Below are 20,636 nucleotides of genomic sequence, written 5' to 3'. Positions count from 1 at the left end.
GGAGGGCGTCTTCTAACTTCTCTCTGCCCAGACTCAGCAGCATTGATGGGTCCACGTCCACTGCTCTGGGTGAGGAGGGCGTCTTCTAACTTCTCCCTCTGCCCAGACTCCCCCTTCACCAACCACCCCACCTGCCACCACGTGGGTGGTGAGGGCAGCCATGCAACAAGCATGCACGTACACCCTGTGCCCTGAAAGCTGGAGCCCTTATGGAACTATTTCTGCTTCAGTTTCATCCTTCCCCTCATACTTGTCCAAAACCAAATGCAAACTCCCTGGGGCTGAGACCTATTAGGGTTCTGAACTTATCAATGGCATCCTTAGGATGTATGTATTTCACTGTCTATAAATTTATCTCAGAATCAACTACAAAAATATTAAACTCTAGTAACATGCATATAAATTACTTAAGAGTAAAGTATATTAATGCTTAAAATGTACTTCAAAAATGTAGGAAATACAGCTTTGCGTGTGTGGGCAAAGATGGGTCCAGCAGATATGGGATCAAACAGGTGTAACAAGAAGTTATTATAAATTCTTCTCGGTGGTAGATGTTAAAGATGTTTACTGTACCCTTTTCACTATCAACTTTTCATTATTTTTGAAATTTTTCATTAAAAATGATGGAAAAGTCCTTTATAAAAACAAGAGTGACAAAATGGGTTTTGCTTTTAAACTGAATTTATCAGAGTCAGAGCAAGAGACGCTTGTGAGGCGTAGCTGGACTTCCTAGCAAACCCTTCAGGTGCCTTTGAATTTCTGACAAAAGAAACCACAAATCCACCTGGATTTAAAACAATAACATGTGCGTAACAGTTATGAGTCCACACTCTGGCATACAGGTCTGTATCCCAGCTGGGTGGGCCTGGAGAGCTGCTCCTCCCTCTGGCCCCTACTTCCTGTGAAATGGGCATGATGGTGCTCACAGGGCAGTTTCCAAGGGAGCAGCTAAGAACCCCTCTGTGCATGCTCAGTGGAGTGTGGGGCTTGCAGTGTGCTTCCCATATGGCTTCACCGGCTCAGCCAGTGGCTGGGCTTAATAATGGCTCTGATGAAGGTCTGGGGATGGGACATTCAACTGCTTGGGAACCCTTGGCTCCCCTAAAACCCAGCATACTGGGGTAGGTCTCTTTTCAGATGCTGTTATGAGCTACTGGGGCAAACCTCTCAGGGTACCCAGGGATAAGCAGGAGTGTGGGCTGGTGGGGGAGATGAAAGATTAGACAGTGAATAAGAGAGGGGCCAAGCATCTTCTGCCCTCACAGTAATGGCCCTGATGAGGAAGGGCCTGGCAACTGGGGGTCAGTGCCAGAGGCCCCCTGTGCTGGTGGCCATGCTAAACACTGGAGGGCATGCTTACCATCAATGCCAACAGGGCAGCTGAATCTAGGTCTCAGTAATCTAAGAAAGAGGGGAAAGGAATACTCCTGAAATTTGACATAAAAAAGGAAATTGCAAAAGGAGAGCCCTGAAAAGATCTGGCCAGGCAATGACTCAACAAAAAGAACTTGGTGATGCCACCAAGCCCCACAGCAGCACAGACCTACCCTGACACCAGGAATGCCAGCCTGAAGAGCCACGCTGCTAAGCCTGACATCCAGACTGAGGAAAGGGATAGTTCTGTTGCCATTCTCAGCGTACCAGGATGGGTGTGACCTAACAGGGAGGAGGGTGGATACTTGTCCATGGAGGACAAGCCACAGGTCACAACTTGGAAGTGTCACACCAGGAGGTCCCCCGGCATATCGAAGGGTCAGGCTTCCTAAAGATCCTCTTTTTATTTTTGTTGGACAAAAGGAAAAATCAAGGAAGGAACAAGGCTTGCAGTTTAAGGCCAGCACAGAAAGCCGTAAAAATGTTCAAGTTTGAATCTGCTTCCTTGCCTGCCAAGAAAAATAATCTTCATATGGAAAAAGGTAAAATGTACAGTGGTGATAGGGAAATGGTGTTTGGGGGAAGCAAAGAAATTGTATGAAAGCACCACCATTCTCTTTTTAAGTTCCTCTCTTCCAGCCTAGACAAATTTGCTCCCAGACACTGAAGAGCTCATGGGAGTCAGCTCTGCAGAACAGCACGGGGCCCATGGTGAAAGCCTGAAAATGTATAAAATCCCATCTTATTTTCAAAGAGAAAGGAAGGTGGGTTTCTACCTTAAAGTCTTTGCAAAACTTTATAATGATCATGAAAGAGAAGAGATGCACTAATGTGTACACGGACACTGAGGCAGTGGGCCTGCAGGTGCGCTGGGTGTGCAGTACACACACACAGCCTGGGTTTGCATGTGCTCTCTCCCCACCTCTTCTTCCAATAAACCACCCTGGAACACCCATGCTGCGCTGGGGAACCCTGTGAGGTGCTAGTGATATGGTGGGCAAGACTCATGACCTGGAGGTATGGAAAGGGAGGCAGGCATTGGGCAAAATCACAACAGTGGTGAGAGAAATCACAATGCACAATGCACAATGCACAATGAAGGAAGAATTATGTGATGCTGTGACTGGGGCTGCCTGAGGCTTTCTGAGGATGTGAAGCCAATAGGAAGAACAGGATGGTGGCAGCAAGCATGCTTTCCAGCTTTAGCCAATTTCCCATTGCATGTGGCTCCTGGGTTGCCTGGGCCCCTCAGTTCCCAGGAAGTGCCTGCAGGAGGAAGCCTGGGGATGTGCCTGAATAGGGGCTTGGCACACACTCCACGAACTCTGAAATAATGCATCGTCCAGAACAGATCAACAATGGTGGTCAGTGCAGTCCCACCAGTGATGGGACTGCGGGGCTGAGCGGGAAAGAGTTGAGTGGGTCTGTGCGGGGGTCCGAGGGAGTGGAGGTTCTGGGGGAGGCACAGCAGAGCTACAAATGCCCTTATTTGGAGCTGGAAGCTTCTCTGACAGCCACAGACATTGAGGCAGAGATGGCATGATGAAAGCAGAAGGCAGATGAAATAGGAATTGCCTCAAAAGCAGCAAAGCCACTGCTAAGGTGCTCACTGCTCTGTATCACATGCCCTTTTGTGTGTCCTCACCGGCAGCACCACGGCCAACACCAAGGGCACAGTGTCCCCATAACTCTTACCATGTGTGCAGGTTACAGGTGGGGCCAGCAACCACCCCGGTCTGCCTGCACTGTCCTGGTTTTTAGAACTGGAAACGCTGTGTCCTGGAAAACCTCTGCAGAATAACCAGGCACCCCAGTAAAAGGAGGGAGCTGTATAGGTCAGAGAAGAGGTGGCCTGTGGCCCCCCACCTTGCAGCCCTCACAACAGCCTTGGGGATCCCCAAGACTGAGGAAATTCTTCATGTGCTGAGCGTCTACAGGGAATCCAACCCACACTGCAGGGGTCCCAGAGCCCCTACATTTATTGCATTCCTCAAGAGTAGCACAGCTCTAAAAGTCCAAGAAGTGAAAGGAAGTTAAAGAAATAATAAGAAGCAAAGATTACATAATTTGATGTTCAGATGCTACAAAATCCACCAAAGTTTATTTCTACAAAGACAGCATAAACCTCCATGTCCACGCATAGCAGAGAAGTATCATCTGACGAAGCTGGTTAGAAAAATTATAATTTATTGCCTGAATTGCAAAAGTTTCCCCAATGCCACAGGTCCACTGCTCAACCCAAGTAAGCAGACAAAGCAGGCCACTAGGAAATGAAGGCAGGCCAACACCTCCAAGAGAATGAATCATCGGTTACACGTGAGGCCACGTCAGCCCAGCTGCACCTGCACATCCCTGAGAGAGGCTGAGGGGCAAGGAGACCACTCAGTGCCTGGCCTCCTGGGTCACACTTTCTTCAGTAGGTATATGTGATTCTGTGATAAAGCATGCAAGCAGGGGGTCACTCGGCAAAGGAGAATAGTTAAGAGTTATGGGAACATGGTCTCCAATGTTGGGCTCACCCTCGTTACTCAGGACACATGTCTCAACCCCGTAGCATCTTGTAAAAATAGTTTGGGACACCAAGATTTCAGAAATATCATATAAATATGTGTGGCCTGGAACTTTTCCAGGATGGGTAAGGCAGGTCACAACTAATCCAAAAAAACAATCAAAATTTGGGCTTCTGAGGCCCATTTGAAGCTGCTGACAGAAAGCTGAGACTGTGTTGGAAACACAAGCCCAGGCTCCTGTCCCGGCCAGCACTTTATGGCTATGGTGACCTTTCCTGCAAGCACGCACACGTCCCGGGCACTGCCTCCCCATCAGCACGGCCCTGTCCCCACTGCCTGCGTGCCTCTTCCCACCTTCCTTCCCTAGGATACCTTCCTCGGTTCTCTAAGACTATTCCCAAATTTTTGTTTTTTCCTTCAAGAAAGCAGAGGAAGGCAATTCTAGAGGAAGAAATCCTTAGTAGCAAGCCTTAAGCCCCACCAGGCAAAGAGGAGAGAGGAAAAAGATCCACGAATCCAGGAAACGGCTGTGGGACAAAGTCCGCAGAGCAATGTGCAGGGAGTGCGGTCTTGGCCTTCACAGAATTCCATTCAGTGCCCTTCAAATGCAGCAGCGGCTGAAGGGAAAGACCATGTCAACAACCTTCCTGCGAAGCTACAGAGCAAACCTGTGAAGGCTGCACCTTTGTAGGCCCAGACCCCTGAAAACTCTGACCCAGGACGCAGGTGTTCTGCAGACTTCACACTGACATACAGTGTTAGACTCAGAAATATGCCTGGGGACCCACCAGGCTGTGAAGCTGATGGGGGACCATATTGCTTGTGATGTCTCCAGAAAGACTTTGAGCCATCTAGCCCTTGAAATTTGCTACTGCCCCATGTTTGGGGCACAGAGGACACTCCGGAACCACAGGGACACAGCCACCTTCATCAGATCTGTGCTTTTAGGATGCTTTTGAGCCATTCACCCCAATTTCCTCCTTTTCCCCTCATTGTACCTAAGTACATAAATTCATCAACACATACATTCCACAAAAATACCACAGTATAAATAACGTCAAAAGCCTTCAATACATTTTAATTGTACCCCACGGTGACCTTGTGACACTTGCCACCCTCCCTCCTCTGTGGCTAAGGATAGTCAGTCATGTCCCTCCATTGGGGCAGGGCGTGCATTGGACGACTGGCTGGCCCTGGGTGATGCCTCGGGTCTCTGCTCAGAGCCACACTCAAAGCTGTGTATACTTCACCCCCACACCAAGGCAAGTTCTAGGGGGCTGGAAACAACCTGTCAGAAAGCAGGCTTTCCCTACCTCCCCATCACTAGCTTAGCTCCCCAAACCCACAACAACAGAGGGCTGGGTCACCCACTGAGTCGCGCTAGAGCTTAACTAAGTCTCAGAAGACACTGGGCCCAAATGTCCTTTAACATAGGGATTCCACTGCAGGGGGCACAGATTCTCCACATTCAGGGACCAGGCCTGAGCCAGGCCACCGCACAGAAGGAACCAGAAGTGCTGGCTCTGCCGCGGGACTCAGGCTCACAAGTGGCCTGGCAACATGCACGGGGGAGAGACGGACAGAAAGCCAGGGCCTGTGTCTGCGGCATGTGCTGCATGGATTGTCCATGAGGTCCCTGGCACAGCACAGCTGCAGGTGCCTGGCTCAGATTCCCCTTCTGTCACCCAGGAGCTGGTGGGCACCTACCATGCCGAGGCTGACTTTGTCACCTGCAGAACGGAACCTGCATGTGCCCCTGGCACATGTGAGGGACGCAGTGCCATCAGCTCCCTCACCCCATCCCATCGCACCCCACTCGACTGCCCTGCTCTCATCATGGGCAGGTGCGCTCCTGGATCTGAGCTGCACTGCCTGGTGCTCCCACAGCCCTCTGGCCCCCACGCACAGGCACCATCACCTTTCTCAATCTTGCGGCCCCTGTGCCAGAGCGGATGGCGTCCATCAAGGCTTGCCTGGCGTCCACTGGGTTGCCGAGGGTGCCCGTGCTGAACCTGGAAGCCGTCCTAGATGTGGACAGAGCCTGGGAGGCTGGTGGGGGTGAAGGGGGCACATCCTCTTTTTGCTGAGGATTTTCCGTGCTCTGTGCAGACAGCGTGGCATTTCGGAAGCTTCGGAGCTCCTCAGCAGCGAAGGATGACACCTACCAAGGTGACAGTTAAATGGCTGCTTCAGCAGGAATGCTCACCCCTCCCAAAACACACATGCAGTCCTGATACCCAAAGTAATGGGCAAGATTGTACTTGGGGAGGTGATTAGATCCTGAGGGTGGAGCCCTCACAGATGGGATTAGTGCCCTTACAACACACAACAAAAAGGACCCAGAGGCTCCCTGTCCCTTCCACCCTGTAAGGGCTCAGAGAGAAGGTGCTGTCCACAAACTGGAAGGCATGACCTCACGGGACACCACACTTGCTGGTGCCCTGAGCTTGGGCTTCCAGCCTCCAGAACTGAGAAATAAATTTATATTCATTATATGCCACCCTATCTACAGAATTCTGTATGGCACCCTGAAGACTAAGGCAGTTATAATGTCCCCAAAGCGCCTTTCTGAGATGGCAGTGCACAGCTGATTATCTTACCCTTGGACATAACAGTTCTTTTGCAACAAGCCTGGGAAGTTTGTCTACTCCATGGCTGAGCTATTGGAGGAGACAAACCCTGATCACAGGGACCTGAATTTGGCAGCCCGCCTTACTGAGAACTCTCTGATCTTGCAACTTTTCTGGCATGTGAGGATAGAAACTGAGGCTGGACACGCACATTCGACCAGCTGCTGAGGGCAGAACATATACTCAAATCCTAGTGAGGAATGTGGGAGCCTTGTTCCTCAATCTCTGTGGCAGCTGCACTTTGCCTCTACTTCCGTCCACTCTGGCTCCCGAGGGTGTGTGGAAACCAGTACTATTCACACGGGGGCTTCAATCCAGCATGTGTGCAGCTGGTTACATTCTGCTTGTCCGACTGTCTAGGGCTAGAAGCCCACTGGGTGTTCAGTGACTCTGCTGAAATGCCCAGTTCTAGGTTCAGGAGGGAATCGCACCTCCAGAATGGAGTGGGAGCATGATGGGCACACTCACTTCTCCTCTGCAGGCAGGCTGGGACAGCAGGTGTTAAGATGCTCTACCCCACACCCAGAGTAACAGAACCTTGTACAGCACCCACCCAGGTCCCAGGGAGAGGGGCTGGGATGGGTGTCCTGCAGCCTCCAACAATCTCCTCCTCTTACCTTCCTCAGGCTGCAGGCCCCGCTGTGCCCGCGGATGGCTGCCAGCAGCGCGGACCGCTCACTCTCTGCCTCTACATAGGATGGCTTCTTCGGCCGTCCCTCCAAGGCGTGCTCTGAAGTCTGGAATATTAATAGTGTGAAGACATTTCATGCGGAAAATGGAGAGATGCTAATGCTGAACAGCTCAAAAGGAAAGCGATTCACAGCGGTTAAGGCCTAAGTCCTTGGCTGTCAAGAGGCATGTACCAGTACCAAGGTTATTTGTGTGGGATCATCCCTATTAGTCCCCTTGGTTTTCCAGAGCTGATATGTGAGCTTAAGTCTTGCAGACCTGGATGAGAATCTGGGCTCCCTATTAACTAGTGTGTGGCCTTGGATGGGGCCCTTTACACTACTGTGATTCAGTTTCCCCATGTGTAAAAGGCAGGAACTGTCTGCTTGTCATCAGTGTTGGTGCAGCATTTAAATGAGACAACAGTGGCAATGTGTTAAGTGGGAGGAGTGTCATGAAGCGCTCTCATGCTACTGAAGAATGACAGCACAAGCGCACGGGGAAGGAGAGGCCGCCTGCACGCCTTACACGCCCACTCCACTGTGCCGGGACCAGTGCCCGCACAGCCCCACACCCCGGCCTCTCCACTCTTCTGGCCCAGTGGATGGGCAATATTGGCTGACATCTTCCCCACAGGGGTGCCAGGCTGAATGCAGGCACTGAGAGAGGGTCCAGTTGAGATGGACCCTGTGTCGACCCCTTGTTATCCTTGTCCCATCTGATCCTATTCTAAGAGTCTGGGACCAGAGTACCTGAGTGGAGAGGCGTGGAAGGCCTGACCAGACCTCCCGGAAGGAAGGGGGCCCCAGAGGCCACCGTGTTCACCTTGCGGAGTCTGTCCTTCCCGCCTGCGGAGTGGATGGCTTCCATCAGGGAGGTGTGCAGGGATGTGTCTTTTGGGACTGGCCTCTGGACAACAGGTCTGAATTTTTTCTTTGGCCCAAAAATGCTGGACGACAAAGTACTTTCTGCTCCATGTCCATCTATAGAGAACAAACTGGGCTTTTCCTCTTTTTCTAGAATAACGTGGCTGTTGGTGCCAGACTCTTCGGGAGAGTGAGGAGGTTTGCTGCTGCCAGGGGTCCACGTAGAGCCATTCACCAGCACTCTGCCTGGGGCCCGAGCGTCTGCTGAGTGTGCAGGGTGTGGGTCTGTCCTGTTCAGGGGACATTTAGGGTCACATGCTGAGCCCGTCTCCTGGTTCACTGTGCTTTGCTTTCCACTGAAACCACAGCTTTGTCCCACAGAAACATGACCCCTCTGGGAAGATGTGAACAGTGGGAAATTAGAGCTTTTGTGGACGCCAGCAGGACAGTCCTGAGTAGACAGCTTTCCACGTGGGCCGCTGACCTCCCCTCCAGGATGGGCTCCCACTGCTGGCTCCTCCCCATGGCTATTGGGATGGGTGGTGCAGGGCTGCTGTGCACTGTTGTTGCGTCCTTGTGTCTCCGAATGCAGGCTGGAGGCCATACTGCCCTTCCCACCAAGAGGCTGTCCGGTCGGCGTGGGCGTCCTGCCTACATAACCCTTCTGGGCATGATCATACCCCACCATATTGGGGTAGGCCTTCGGGAGTCCTATCCTCTTGGCAATAGCAGAGGCCACATACTGGCTGGACGTCCTTCTGTGAGGCTTGAGAAATGAGATTTCTGTGGCGTGGGCTGTCGGCACTTTTGAGTGAGAGGCGACTGCCATAGGCGGCCAACTGCTCCCTTCCTCCAGGTGACCTCCACTCTCTTGGTGGGCAGACAGGTGTGGGGTTGGTGCCGGTGTGGGGTCTGCATAGGGCTCAGTCTCTACCTGCTGCGTCCTGGCAGGGGTGGGGGTGATGGGAGGCCCACGGGCCGAGGGCTTCTCCACAGAGCTGCGCCTCCAGAACTCCTTTACTGTCTCAATGGGTTGAGTTTCTGCTTCAAGACTGGCTGACGGCAGGGCGATGGTTCTGCTGACCGGGGGGCTCACCAGGTTCCCCAGCTCGTCGATCTCAATGGCGCCTGTGGAGAGGGACACACCTCTGTCGTAACACCTCATCTCTGACTTTGGAGGAACAATTTTATAAGTTGTGAGGCCATACTTAAGGCCGTAACTACCAGCTGGGTTTTGGCCTCGCTGACACCAGGATGGGGGTGCCGAGACAGCACCTTTGTCCCTGTCCCCCTTTTCATTCCTGGACTGGGTGTTGGCCTTCTCCACAGCCTGTGTCTTCTCCCTGGAGGGACAGCCACGCCAAGGGTCTCGCCTCTTTGTGTCTGCAAGATCTTCTTTGTGAGTATCCGAAGCAAAAACAGTCACCTTGGGCCCCATTTCCATCGAGTTCCTGTCCATGCAGGTGGTGGATGAGCCTGAATGTGCTCCTCTTCCAACATCGTGAGAGGGAGGGCAGCGGGCAGCTGTGTCCTCCCTTGTCCCATGGCGCTGGCTGGGCTCAGCCTGAGGTGGTACCAGATGGGCTCTCCTGCCCACAGGATCCTCTGTGTCAGAAGAACCAGCATTGTTGTTTTTATTGGAAAAAGACCCCAAATCCACAGGATCATCTGAAACCTCCCCGATGAATGTTACTGGGATGGTGTCTATGTCACTTTTGGGGCTCATGGCATCTTGTGAGCAGAGGCTGGATATGCCAGGCGTGGAGCTGGTCAGAGAGCTGGTGTCTGTCTCATAATTCTCTTCCATTTCTGCAAAGAAGGACAAACACCAGTGAGAGACTGGCTGTGTCTGCTGGGTTCCCTGCCAATTACCCACTCTAATTGCAGCCCTGACTTTGATCTCCCGGAGGATACCCCGGACTAAGTTGTTTACATGCGTTTTAGAGTCTCCTCCTAATAACATTTTAGAATGGTATTTTGGTTTTAATCTACATAACATGCCTGGGGCCAGGATCTCAACTTTCATCACTCAACACAGGAATTCTTCAGAGCCATAGTGTTTCAAGGTAAGGGATCAAGTTACAAAATTTGGCCAATGTTCTCCATTTAAGAAATAGATTTCTGGATCCAAGCCTCTGGAAAACTTCTCAACAAAGGAATATGAAAGTGAATTTTGGGTTTTGACCTCCAGGACTCAGGCCCACCAGAAACACAGCACCACCTCCTCCAGCCTCAACTCCCTAAGGAGGCGGATGACTAAGTCCTGAGTGCCTGGGAATTACCACGGTGCTTCTGAGTGCTGACTGAGGATGAGGCTGTGCGGTCAGAGCCTGGGGGACACAGGCAGGCCGATCCAGATTTCTCAGCTCTGCCAGCCACATAGTCTGGGGACAGGAAACTGAAAAGTGAGTCAGACAAAACTACTGATCAGTTTTATAGTCTGTTTCTTCTTCCTCTGCCTCCTTTCTGTTTTGCTTTATGGATGACAAATATCTATTTTCTAGTTTATTTTCAATGTATGCCTCAGAGAACATAACTCCTTTGTCTGAGAGACCCTCTCATTGTTAACTGAAATGTTTGCATCTGCCTTGGCCTTCTATATTATGTCCTCACAGTATGTCTGCAGGATAGCAGTGCCATGGACGCTGCGTTACGATGTGTGCACTGTGGGTAAAGGGAAGCACCTCTCATTGCGAGACAGGCCAGTGGTTAGCAAGGAAAGAGGGGCAAGTGTGAATAAGGAAACCTGCTTACTTGGTGCCATCCTTTGTTCCCCTAGAATGTGTGCAGTGCTTTTTAGTGCACAAAATTAATATTCGGAGCACGTTGTAAGCAGCTGTCTACACATTTCCATGTTTCTGCTGAGGCCAGAATGAGAAGCCAGTGGGAACCAAGGTCACCAGAGAGCTCGGCCCTTGAGTCCAGGCTTATTCAAACCAAGCCGTGTCTCCTTCTGAAGACTATGCGCATAGTCACACACATGTAGATGCTATGGCATCTACTGTCACACAGCATGACACCAAAGCAGTAGCTCAAGGCTCTTACCTTCCAGGTCCCCGTCCAGCTCTGCAAGGGTTTCATGGAACTGTCCGGTGAACAGGTCTTCATCATCCTTTGAGGCAGTGGCAGCCTTTTCAGTTCTAGGGAAAACCAAAAAGAAAAGCAGAACACTCACTTCTCTGATTATTGATTTAATGTACTCATTTTCAGAAGTATCTGTGCATGAAATGGCATACATTAAAATTCCAGCAGTCACATACTCACTGGACCACTGCTGTCCTCAGAACTCCTGAGACACAGTGTGTGCACGTGCGTGGTATGTGTGCATAAGGGGAGTGTGTATGATTGGTGCGTATGGGGCCCCCAAGTGTTGGCAACACTCAAACCAAACACAGCTATCATTCACTCTGAAGCTCTGAGTGTGAGTTTGAATCCCACTGCACAGAGACAAGTTTATGAGAACATAGGACATGCTTGTGGGTCCACATTACAGTACACCGGGTTACCGGCACCTTCACCTGGCAAGAAGGAGTGAGGCCATGCAGAGGCTAAGCTCACCCACACACACATGTCCAGAGGCTGGCCACCTCACCCCGGGACAGTGCACAGCCAGGCTGTTCCCGAGCACACAGGGAGTTTGCATGCAGTGCCCCTAGAGCCCAGAGACGACGGACAGAGGACGCCCTTGGGGAGAGGCGTGCAGGGCTGTGTGGAGAGTGTTCTCAGAGGTCTTACCCACTTGATAAGCTCAGGCTCCACCAATGCCCTCCCTAGCAGTGACCCGCCCTGCTAGGTTCAGAAAAGGAGAGATGCTTCACTCTTCTGCAATAAAGGGCTCTTACAGATTCTCCAGTCTGTCCCTGTTCTATAGCTTTACTTTTGACTTAATCCTTGCTGTGGGTGATAGAGGGGACAGTGCCTTGGGGGGGGGCTAATCATGCCACCTGCAGAGCTGTGCTCCCTGGGATCCTTAACTGGGAACAAAAAGACAGGGGGATGGTGACAGCAAACATCACACCACAGAAATGCAGCAACCTCACCCACTCTCGGCCCTGTGCACATCCGGAGGGCTCCTCTCAGACCCCACAGGAGGAAGCTCCCAGAAGAAGACTGTCCGGCCAGGCCCTGGACAGGGCTCTTTTGCACAAGTGATCTCATTACAATTCTCACAGGCAACTTGTCTAGTGGTATTGCTATTGTCCTTGTACAGAGAGGAAACTTCTCAGAGAAATTGGCAGAGCTGCCCAGGCCACACTGGCATCTGAACCCAAGTTTGTCTGCTTCTGAGCTCGAGGAGGACCAGCCACAACTGAGGCCAAGAGGCACACGTGGCCCCTGCGGCACGGGGTGTCCAGCAGGACGCTGACCTGCCTGGTCAAATCTTGCCTGATTTGTGTCATGGGAACAATGGGAACTGTGAGACAACTGCTGCCAAAACAATTTGAAAGCTGTCTTTGCAAGGGCTCTTGCCTCTGTTTTCCTATTGTGCAGAAAACATAGAGACATGTCTATGGCAATTGTCTATCTTCAGTGAAAGCTGAAGGTTTGTTTTCAACTTTGTTTTCCACTGATTGTTCAAATTGAGGACCAATCTCCATCATTGCTAATCAGGCCCAGATAATGATGCATGAAATAAGCTTTGTACAATCCTCACGTAGCAAAGTTTTTATTCTGATAAATGAGTCTTTCTTGCTTGGTGACTATGTCCATTTGGGAGCCAGGAAGTGGCTTCCAGATTAGTCTCAGCTAATGTCCTCTGACAACCCAGACAAAGGCCTCTGGCTGGAGATGTGTGTGCATGTGGACCGATTAATAAGGACCACAAGAGGCGCTCGGATGTCTCTCTTCTGCTTTTGCCAAGGACTTTAATTATCTGAATGCACTTTACTAAAGTGTTTTTCTCTTTCATGAAATGTGATGGTTTAAATACACTTAAATTTATGTACTTAATAAAACATATGGCAGAAAAAAATGGAAGCTGTTATATAAAATAACAATTTGAAATGGGAAATGCTCTTTAAATGCTTACTCTTAGTTTAAGAGGCTTAAAAATCTCAGCCAAAGAAAATCATGTAAGTATTTTTACTTCAAAGTATGCAAGAACACATCACTCTATGAGACACTGAACACAATATCAATAAAAGCTTAAAAATATATGTAAGACAAAAGTTCCACTGATTCTACCATTTTGTAAATGTTAAACCAGGAAAAAAAACAAATCCCACCAAGCTGATGAAGAGGAGGTAAGTCTGTGTCACCCACACTTGCTACTTCTGGTTTTAACTGGAAGATAGTGTGAAAACACACCAAGAAGTAGATAAAAGTCACTTTATCTTTGTAAGAACGTTGGCCCATCAATCTCTCTTTTAATAATTTGCTTTTAGGAAGTAATCCAAAACAAGGAAAAATATAAACACAAAAGTGTCATTGTGTTCATGTAAAGGACTCTACAAGTTACAGTGTGAAAGTCAAAGGGCATAAAAATCGGTGTCTATGGTGTCACAAATGTTACACAGAAACACAAAGCAATGTTTAAGTGGGCAAGTTGCATGAGGAAGTCAACGCACATGTATAGGATTATTCTGATGATATACAAATAGCAAATCCTTAAAGGAAAGGCAAGGGTGAGACCGAAATCCAGACAGAAGGTGTATGACATACCTTTTGGGTGTGGGACTCTCCTTAATAAATCCAGGTATTGTGACCTGGTTGTCTGTACCCTCACAGTAACTTAAAATTAAAAAAAAAATAGAGAGAGAGAGAGAGAGAGTTACTAAGGCTACCAGCCTCCAAAATGTTTCTTTAGGAAAAAAAGAAAAAGAAAAGAAAAGAAATCCAGACAGCAAACCAGCCAGTGTGATTTTCTTGCAGAAGATAAACCAGGGTAAGAGCATTTTATCCTTTTTCTTTAGAATGGTATTTTAGTACAAAATAGCTTGAATGATAAAGTGAATTTTTTTTTTTTTTGAGGCACAGTCTATGTTGCCCTTGGTAGAGTGCCGCAGCCTAACAGCTCACAGCAACCTCAAACTCTAGGGCTTAAGCGATTCTCTTGCCTCTGCCTCCCAAGTAGCAGGAACTACAGGCGCCCCCCACAACTCCCTGTTTTCTTTTTTTTTATAGTTGTCATTGTTGTTTGGCTACCCTGGCCTGGGTTTGAACTGCCAGCCCTGGTGTATATGGCCAGCATCTTAGCTGCTGAGCTACAGGCACCAACCTGATAAAGCAAATTTTTAATAATCAAAATTTAAAAGAATATTTTTGTCCTCTGGTTTCTACGAATTATTTTTTGCAAAGGAGTCTACATTTTTCTCACAGTGCATGCACAGCATGTACTTAATGTTGCTGTCACATGCCTTGGTGGCTCCAGTGCATGGGGTCAGCCTGACAAAGGTAATGGAACGGCAGTGGCAAAGTCTGACCTGTGCCAGCCTGTCCAAATCTTCCTCCTACTGGACCCAGACCTCAACTGCCCTGTAGTACACAGCAGGAGTCCAGTCCTGGGGGCTTGAGGCTGCTTCTTAGCTGGTTTCCCCCGTCCTCTAGTCCAGGCCAGCTTTCTCAAGTCTGGGACCCATACTGTCCTGTACTCGGTCCTACTCCCTCCTACCCGTCCTCTCCCGCCCTTCAGCTTCTGTTGTAGGCTCTGCCCTCCCCTGGCCTTGCTCCCTGGCACTCCAGGGTGGGGCTGGCTTCTCAGGGCCCTGCCTGCCCAGGAGGAGAGAGTGGACACAATGCTAGGAGCCCCTGGCCTCAGGTGCGTTGAGGAGCAAGGGAGGGTCCCATCATAGCAGCCCAGGTCCTTGTGTGGTGTTTCTTGGGAAGCCACCAAGCTCCTAATTATCTCTGAGGGTGGCAAGAAGTGAAGCCTGTAAATGGCTTCTGCAGTTGCTCTTCTCCCGATGCAACATGGGGCTATGTTCTGCGTCCCAGATGTTTGCATGAATGGATTATCTAGCCAAAGCCAAAGCCAAGGGCAACATATTGATTTTACTTTCCAGTGGAAGCTATCAGGGAAAGAGGTTTAGAGATACTTGCTTTTCTTTCCTCATTAGTTTCCATCTGCTTCCCTCCAAAAGGTGTTGGATTATAGACATTCTTCTCTTTTTGCAAAACCACCAGATTTATGCACTTTGTCCCTGAGTTAGAAGGACAGTTCCCTGTGGGCTTAGCAGGAGAGCCCTAGGTCTGTACCCAGAAGACTCGACCGTCCACAAGAAGCATGTGCTCTGTGGGTGTAAAGTAGGCGTGCACAGATGTCTCTCTCCAGGGCTGTAGCCCCACCCCCAACACATCCCACTTCTTAGACATGTTTCTTATCGATAACTGACAGTTTGTTTGGGCTTAAGACCAAGACAATAAAAAGCAAACAAACACAGGCAGACATTGCGATCTCCAGCTGACATGTGCAGAGTGAATATCACCAGAGCTACCTTCTCACATGGAGCCGGTGACTCTGCAGAGAACGTGATAATGTTCAGGCCACTGCCACATAAACTATCAGAGACAAACACAGCACTGGCACATTTCAGACCAGAGTCTGCCCAGACCTCCTGGAGTCCAGTGCCCTGCGATGCTTGGGGTTGGGGGCGGCCCACCTGCTGGGCATGCCTGGGTGCTGGGCTTCACCCCACTTCTCAGCTTCCAGCACAAGTGGAAAGTTGTTGGCTATGAAAAAGCAAGAGAGGAAGGGCTGACTCTGACTCAACTGAAATTTGTAAGACGAGTTCAGCACACATTAGGTCATTTTATCTTTACGATGAAGCTAGGACAGTTTAATTTTTATAATGGTAGTGGTAGAATCAATGAAAAAAAAGGAAGAAAAAGAGGTTGATTTTAGGTAGAAATTCGATGCTAGTAACCACCTAATCAGCCCCTGCAATTTCAGAATGATTCCTTGATAAACTATAGCCAGAAGCCTGGGGAAGCATGCAGTTGATGACAGTCACGTGTGCTATGCATCCTCGGCCTCCACTCGGTTTGTAAATGTGCCTGTGTAAAGATTTAGAGTTGTGGAACAATGGTACCCAGTGTAATATGAGCCTCATATATAATTTAAAATCTTATGGTCACGTTTTTAAAAAGTAAAAAAAAAATAGGTAAAATTTGTATAAATCAAATAATCATATTTAGCTTTAGTTATTTCTACATATAATTAATATAAAAATTATTCTCTTGTACCAGACTCAGGACATATTTTACATTGATAAGACATTCAGTTTGGAACAACCCCTTGCTAAGGTCTCAGCAAGCAAACACGTACTGACTATGGCTCTCCAAGGTCAGACATCTGCTGACTGTCACTCTCTGAGATCAGACATGTGCTGACTATGGCTCTCCAAGGTCAGACATGTACTGATGTGGCTCTCCAAGTCAGACATGAGCTGGATATGTGGCTCTCCAAGGTCAGACATGTGCTGACTGTGGCTCTCCAAGGTTAGACATGCACGGATGTGGCTCTCCAAGGTCAAATGTGCTGGATGTTTGGCTCTCCAAGGTCTTCCGTGAGTCTTAAATTATCCTTTGTAAAGGTAGTTACAGGGCATTAGGATTCTAGGAGTCTAATGACTCTCCAAGGTCAGACATCTGCTGACTGTGGCTCTCCAAGGTCAGACATGTGCTCACTGTGGCTCTCCAAGGTCAGACAGGTGCTAACTATGGCTCTCCAAGGGCAGACATGTGGTCACTGTGGCTTTCCAAGGTTAGACACGTGATTACTGTGGCTCTCCAAGGTCAGACAGGTGCTGACTATGGCTGTCCAAGGTTAGACATAAGTTCACTGTGGCTCTCCAAGGTCTTCCGTTGAGTCTTAAATTATCTTTTGTAAAGGTAGTTACAAGGCATTAGGATTCTAGGAGTCTAGTGGCTCTCCAAGGTCAGACATCTGCTGAATGTGACTCTCCAAGGTCAGACATCTGCTGATTGTGACTCTCCAAGGTCAGACATGTGCTGACAATGGTTCTCCAAGGTTAGACATTTGCTGACTGTGGCTCTCCAAGGTCAGACATGTGCTGACTGTGGTTCTCCAAAGTCAGACATGTGCTGACTGTGGCTCTCTGAGGTCAAATATGAGCGGGACGTGTAGATCTCCGAGGTCAAATGTGAGAGGGATGTTTAGATCTCCAAGGTCAAATGTTGGAGCCAATGGATGTTTGGCTCTCCAAGGTCTTCCGTGAGTCTTAAATAGTCTTTTGTAAAGGTAGTTACAAGGCATTAGGGTTCTAGGAGTCTAGTACACATAACATATTTCCAATGTCCATGTAGTCACAAAGTTCTTATGCAGTGGTATCCAGGGGATGGGGGTGTGCTCAAGCTGTGTACAAAGTGGCACAGTGTCTGTACACAACGTGGGTGCATGTGCCCTCCACAGTCATATGCTGCACAAGGATGGTTCAGCCAACCAGGACCGAGGGCACAGCACCAGTCCCAGAAGAGCGTGCAGCAGGCAACATGAGTACATGCTGATATTTGCACAAGAAAATTACCTCATGACTCACTTCTCTGAACGTATTTCCATCATTAAGCTTGGCATGACTGTAACCTAAGTTATCTCTGGATTTCTTATGATGCCTAATATGAGCTAAATGCCATGTAAATAACTCTTACATTATATTTTCATTTGTATTATTCTTACTGTAGTATTGTTATTTTGTATGTAATTTTTTCAAATATTTATAATCCACGGTTGGTTGAATCTGCAGATGTGGAACCTGCCTATGAGAGGGGCTGGATATACTTGGAAGTTTCAGGAACTTCAGGTGGCACTGAGTGTTTCCAAATGCTCCTGTGGTCACTGAGTTCCTGTAGTTCTCAGGTTTCGGGGCTCCAGGGGTTGGCTGCCCTGGCGAGGGCTTCTTCCCAGCCTCTCTGCCATGGGCTCTCTGAGCCCCAAGGCTGCAGGTGACACACAGCCTCTCACCGAGCACACCTCCAGCCAACCTTCCCACCACTGGCTGACAAGAGGGTGGGGAAAATAGGCACCTTAGGGAGGTCTCCCCACCCTGCAGACCTTTGCCCTTTACCAGTGGTCACTCTGCATACAAGTTCAATTTGGCCCTATTGTCAAAATGGGAAAAAAAATTAAAAGCTTGAAACCCACATATACAGTCTCTCATTTCCTCCTTACAGCATTCCTGCAGAGCTGATGTTCCCAAAACAACTTCAGAACTCAGAGTGTCATGGTATTTATACCCAAATAGATAAACAGCCTGATTATAGCAAGACTGTTTTCAGTTTGGGGCTTTAGAAACACTGCTAGGCCCACTGTCACTCCCGAAAGTAGGAGGTGGCTGTCCTTCTCCCCCCACCCCACCACACTTATTCACCTGTCGTCTATCATTTCTTTTGAACAAAGACCTAGTTTACAGAAGAATATTATCAGAACTGGATATGAATTATGAAGAATGCCCAAAAAATTATATTTCTCCCTTTCCTCAGTTACTTATAATTAACAACATCAACAACAGTACCGGCTGCCTTTTTAAAGGCTGGTGATTTGCCAGAGACTACTCTATGCGGGATGCACCGTGTATCCCAAAGTTACTGACAAGAAAACTGAACTGGGAGGTGTGCGTGGGCAGTGGTAACCCCAGGTGATTTTCACATCCAGGTGTTCTTCACTGGGCATGCTGGCCAGGGCCAAACACAAAATGATGCCTCTGGGAAAAGATCTGTGAACCGGTGCAGGCACAGGGCAAGCTATCAGGAAGAGCTGTGCCTGAGGCACACAGGAGCATCCCAACGGCCACTCCCAGCGTCCCCAGAATGAGGGGCAATCACCACAGGCAATTTCTCTTGTTTCTGGTGAGCCCCTAGGCTGAATTTTTCCTTAGTTTTTTCTCCAGCTGTACTAAGTTTAGAGGAAGACTCCAGGAGTTTGATTCTTCACTTACAAGGTCAAGTTTGAAGTGAAGGCATAGACATATTTTACAGTGAAAAATTATAATCAGACCCAATCAAATGACTTGCTAAACAACATATCCTTTTCAGACTAGCACATACAACTGATTTCAATTACTAACCATGCCCAGCTGCTCTTTTTAGAAGACAGGTATTTATTCGTGGGTCTCCTAGGCTTTGGATGGGACCCGGTGCTGCTATCAGGGGGGCAGCGGTGGCAGCAGCAGGGCTCAGCCTTACACACCTATGTGAAACCAGAGCAGTGACCACTGTGTGGTGACACAGGAGAGGATTGTGCACTCCTCAGACAGGTGGCAGGCTCTTGAGGAAAAGGCACTGCCACCAACTTGTCAGTGTAGGAACTCAGGTGATCCTAGCCAAAGAAGCCCAGATGACTTAGACCTTTAGGGTATGGAGAAAAGAGAAACAGCCAAGAACCCAGAACTTGGCTATGAAGACCTCATATACTTGGGTCTTCTCAGTGATGGAGGGTCCTACTGCAGTTCTCCAGCAGCGGTCACTGAGTACCAGCGTCACAGGAGCACCAGGATGCGCTGCTCTGTAACACGGAGGACGAGGGCTGAACGGTCCTGACTGGAGTGGTCAGTGGCTCCAAGCTGCAGGCATCTGACTGCGGGGCACAGCTTTGCCACCTGTCAGAATCCACTCCCAGCCTAGAGGCCTGGCCTTACCTCTGGCAAAGGGTAACTTCCGCTGTGCCTGAGTCTCTGAGGTCTGGCATTTGAAGGTGATGGAGAAGGTGCACCTCACGGCCTGGCCCTGGATAGTCATGGTTCACCGTGTAGGATGAACACCAGCTCTAGAAACACAACTTACCACCTAAAGATGAGTTGTAGGAACCAAAATTATTCAGTGTACAGCCAGTAGACTGGACTCAGAGACTAGGCACAGGGTCTGCACTTTATCAAGGGGCCGCTGGGGCATGTCTGTCAGGGGCTGAGTGATAAGGGGGCTCTCACTGCTGCGTGAGGACACTCTTTGGCCTTTGTTCATGTTGCTCGTCCTTCCCTGGAGTGTGGGTTGTCTGAAGCCTCCTCTTGTCCACTGGTTCTCTGGATCACTAATGTCTGCTCTTGGGGTGCCACTGCGCAGAGTCCTGATACAGCTTTCCTATGTGGGTGGTCACAGTGGAGCCATGACCCTGAGAACAGATGTGGGTTTTAGGTTGTCAGTGCTCTGACACAGGGTCTCATCTCACTGAATGTGGCCACCCGATGGGCTGGATGTCTGCGGTGGGCCTGCTCCATCCTGCCGTAACTCTGCTGTCTGTCCAAAGCCCAGTCCCACCTTCTCTAGCCCCCGCTGCCCGCCTGTTGCCTGGACTCTCAACGTGGTTTACTTCAGATGTGAGCACAAAGCTTGCCCCTGGAATGCACAATTTCCTTCAAAAGAAGCAATTTCTCTACGTCCATGGAACAGATGCACTTCTCTGTACATGCTCTATGTGTGCCAGGGGACAATATGTGACATGGGCAAGCTTACCAGAGAACATCGAGAGGCATCTCATGGGAGGTGCATTTAAAGCAGTTTCTATGCTGCAGAATTTGTAAGATCTTTTATTATCTCACAGGGCCTAAGAGGGAAGCTATGATACCCTCCCAGATTTATATGCAAATAGATCTTTTTCTGGCAGTATAGTACAGTAATTACCCGGGTAGCTGCAACTA

The 20,636-nt window shown here is 49.2% G+C and overlaps 1 protein-coding gene across 4 annotated transcripts in view; it reads right to left on the bottom strand.

The window, feature by feature from the left end:
- COBL (cordon-bleu WH2 repeat protein) overlaps window positions 1-20,636 on the bottom strand; it is a 314,424-nt gene that overhangs the window by 7,250 nt on the left and 286,538 nt on the right. For all 4 annotated transcript variants that reach the window (XM_023517890.1, XM_023517892.1, XM_012810060.2 and 1 more), the window contains 4 exons: window positions 11,095-11,189; window positions 8,009-9,858; window positions 7,132-7,251; window positions 5,803-6,045 (listed from right to left, as the gene is read on the bottom strand). In XM_023517890.1, coding sequence (XP_023373658.1) covers window positions 5,803-6,045; window positions 7,132-7,251; window positions 8,009-9,858; window positions 11,095-11,189 — 2,308 coding nt within the window. The remainder of the gene's footprint in view (window positions 1-5,802; window positions 6,046-7,131; window positions 7,252-8,008; window positions 9,859-11,094; window positions 11,190-20,636) is intronic.

This window comes from Otolemur garnettii, unplaced genomic scaffold (assembly GCF_000181295.1).
Source record: "Otolemur garnettii isolate 467f Iridium unplaced genomic scaffold, OtoGar3 scaffold00123, whole genome shotgun sequence".
NCBI lineage: Eukaryota > Metazoa > Chordata > Mammalia > Primates > Galagidae > Otolemur > Otolemur garnettii.
Note: the sequence above shows the minus strand (reverse complement) of the source record. Positions and strands in the feature narration are given on the sequence as shown.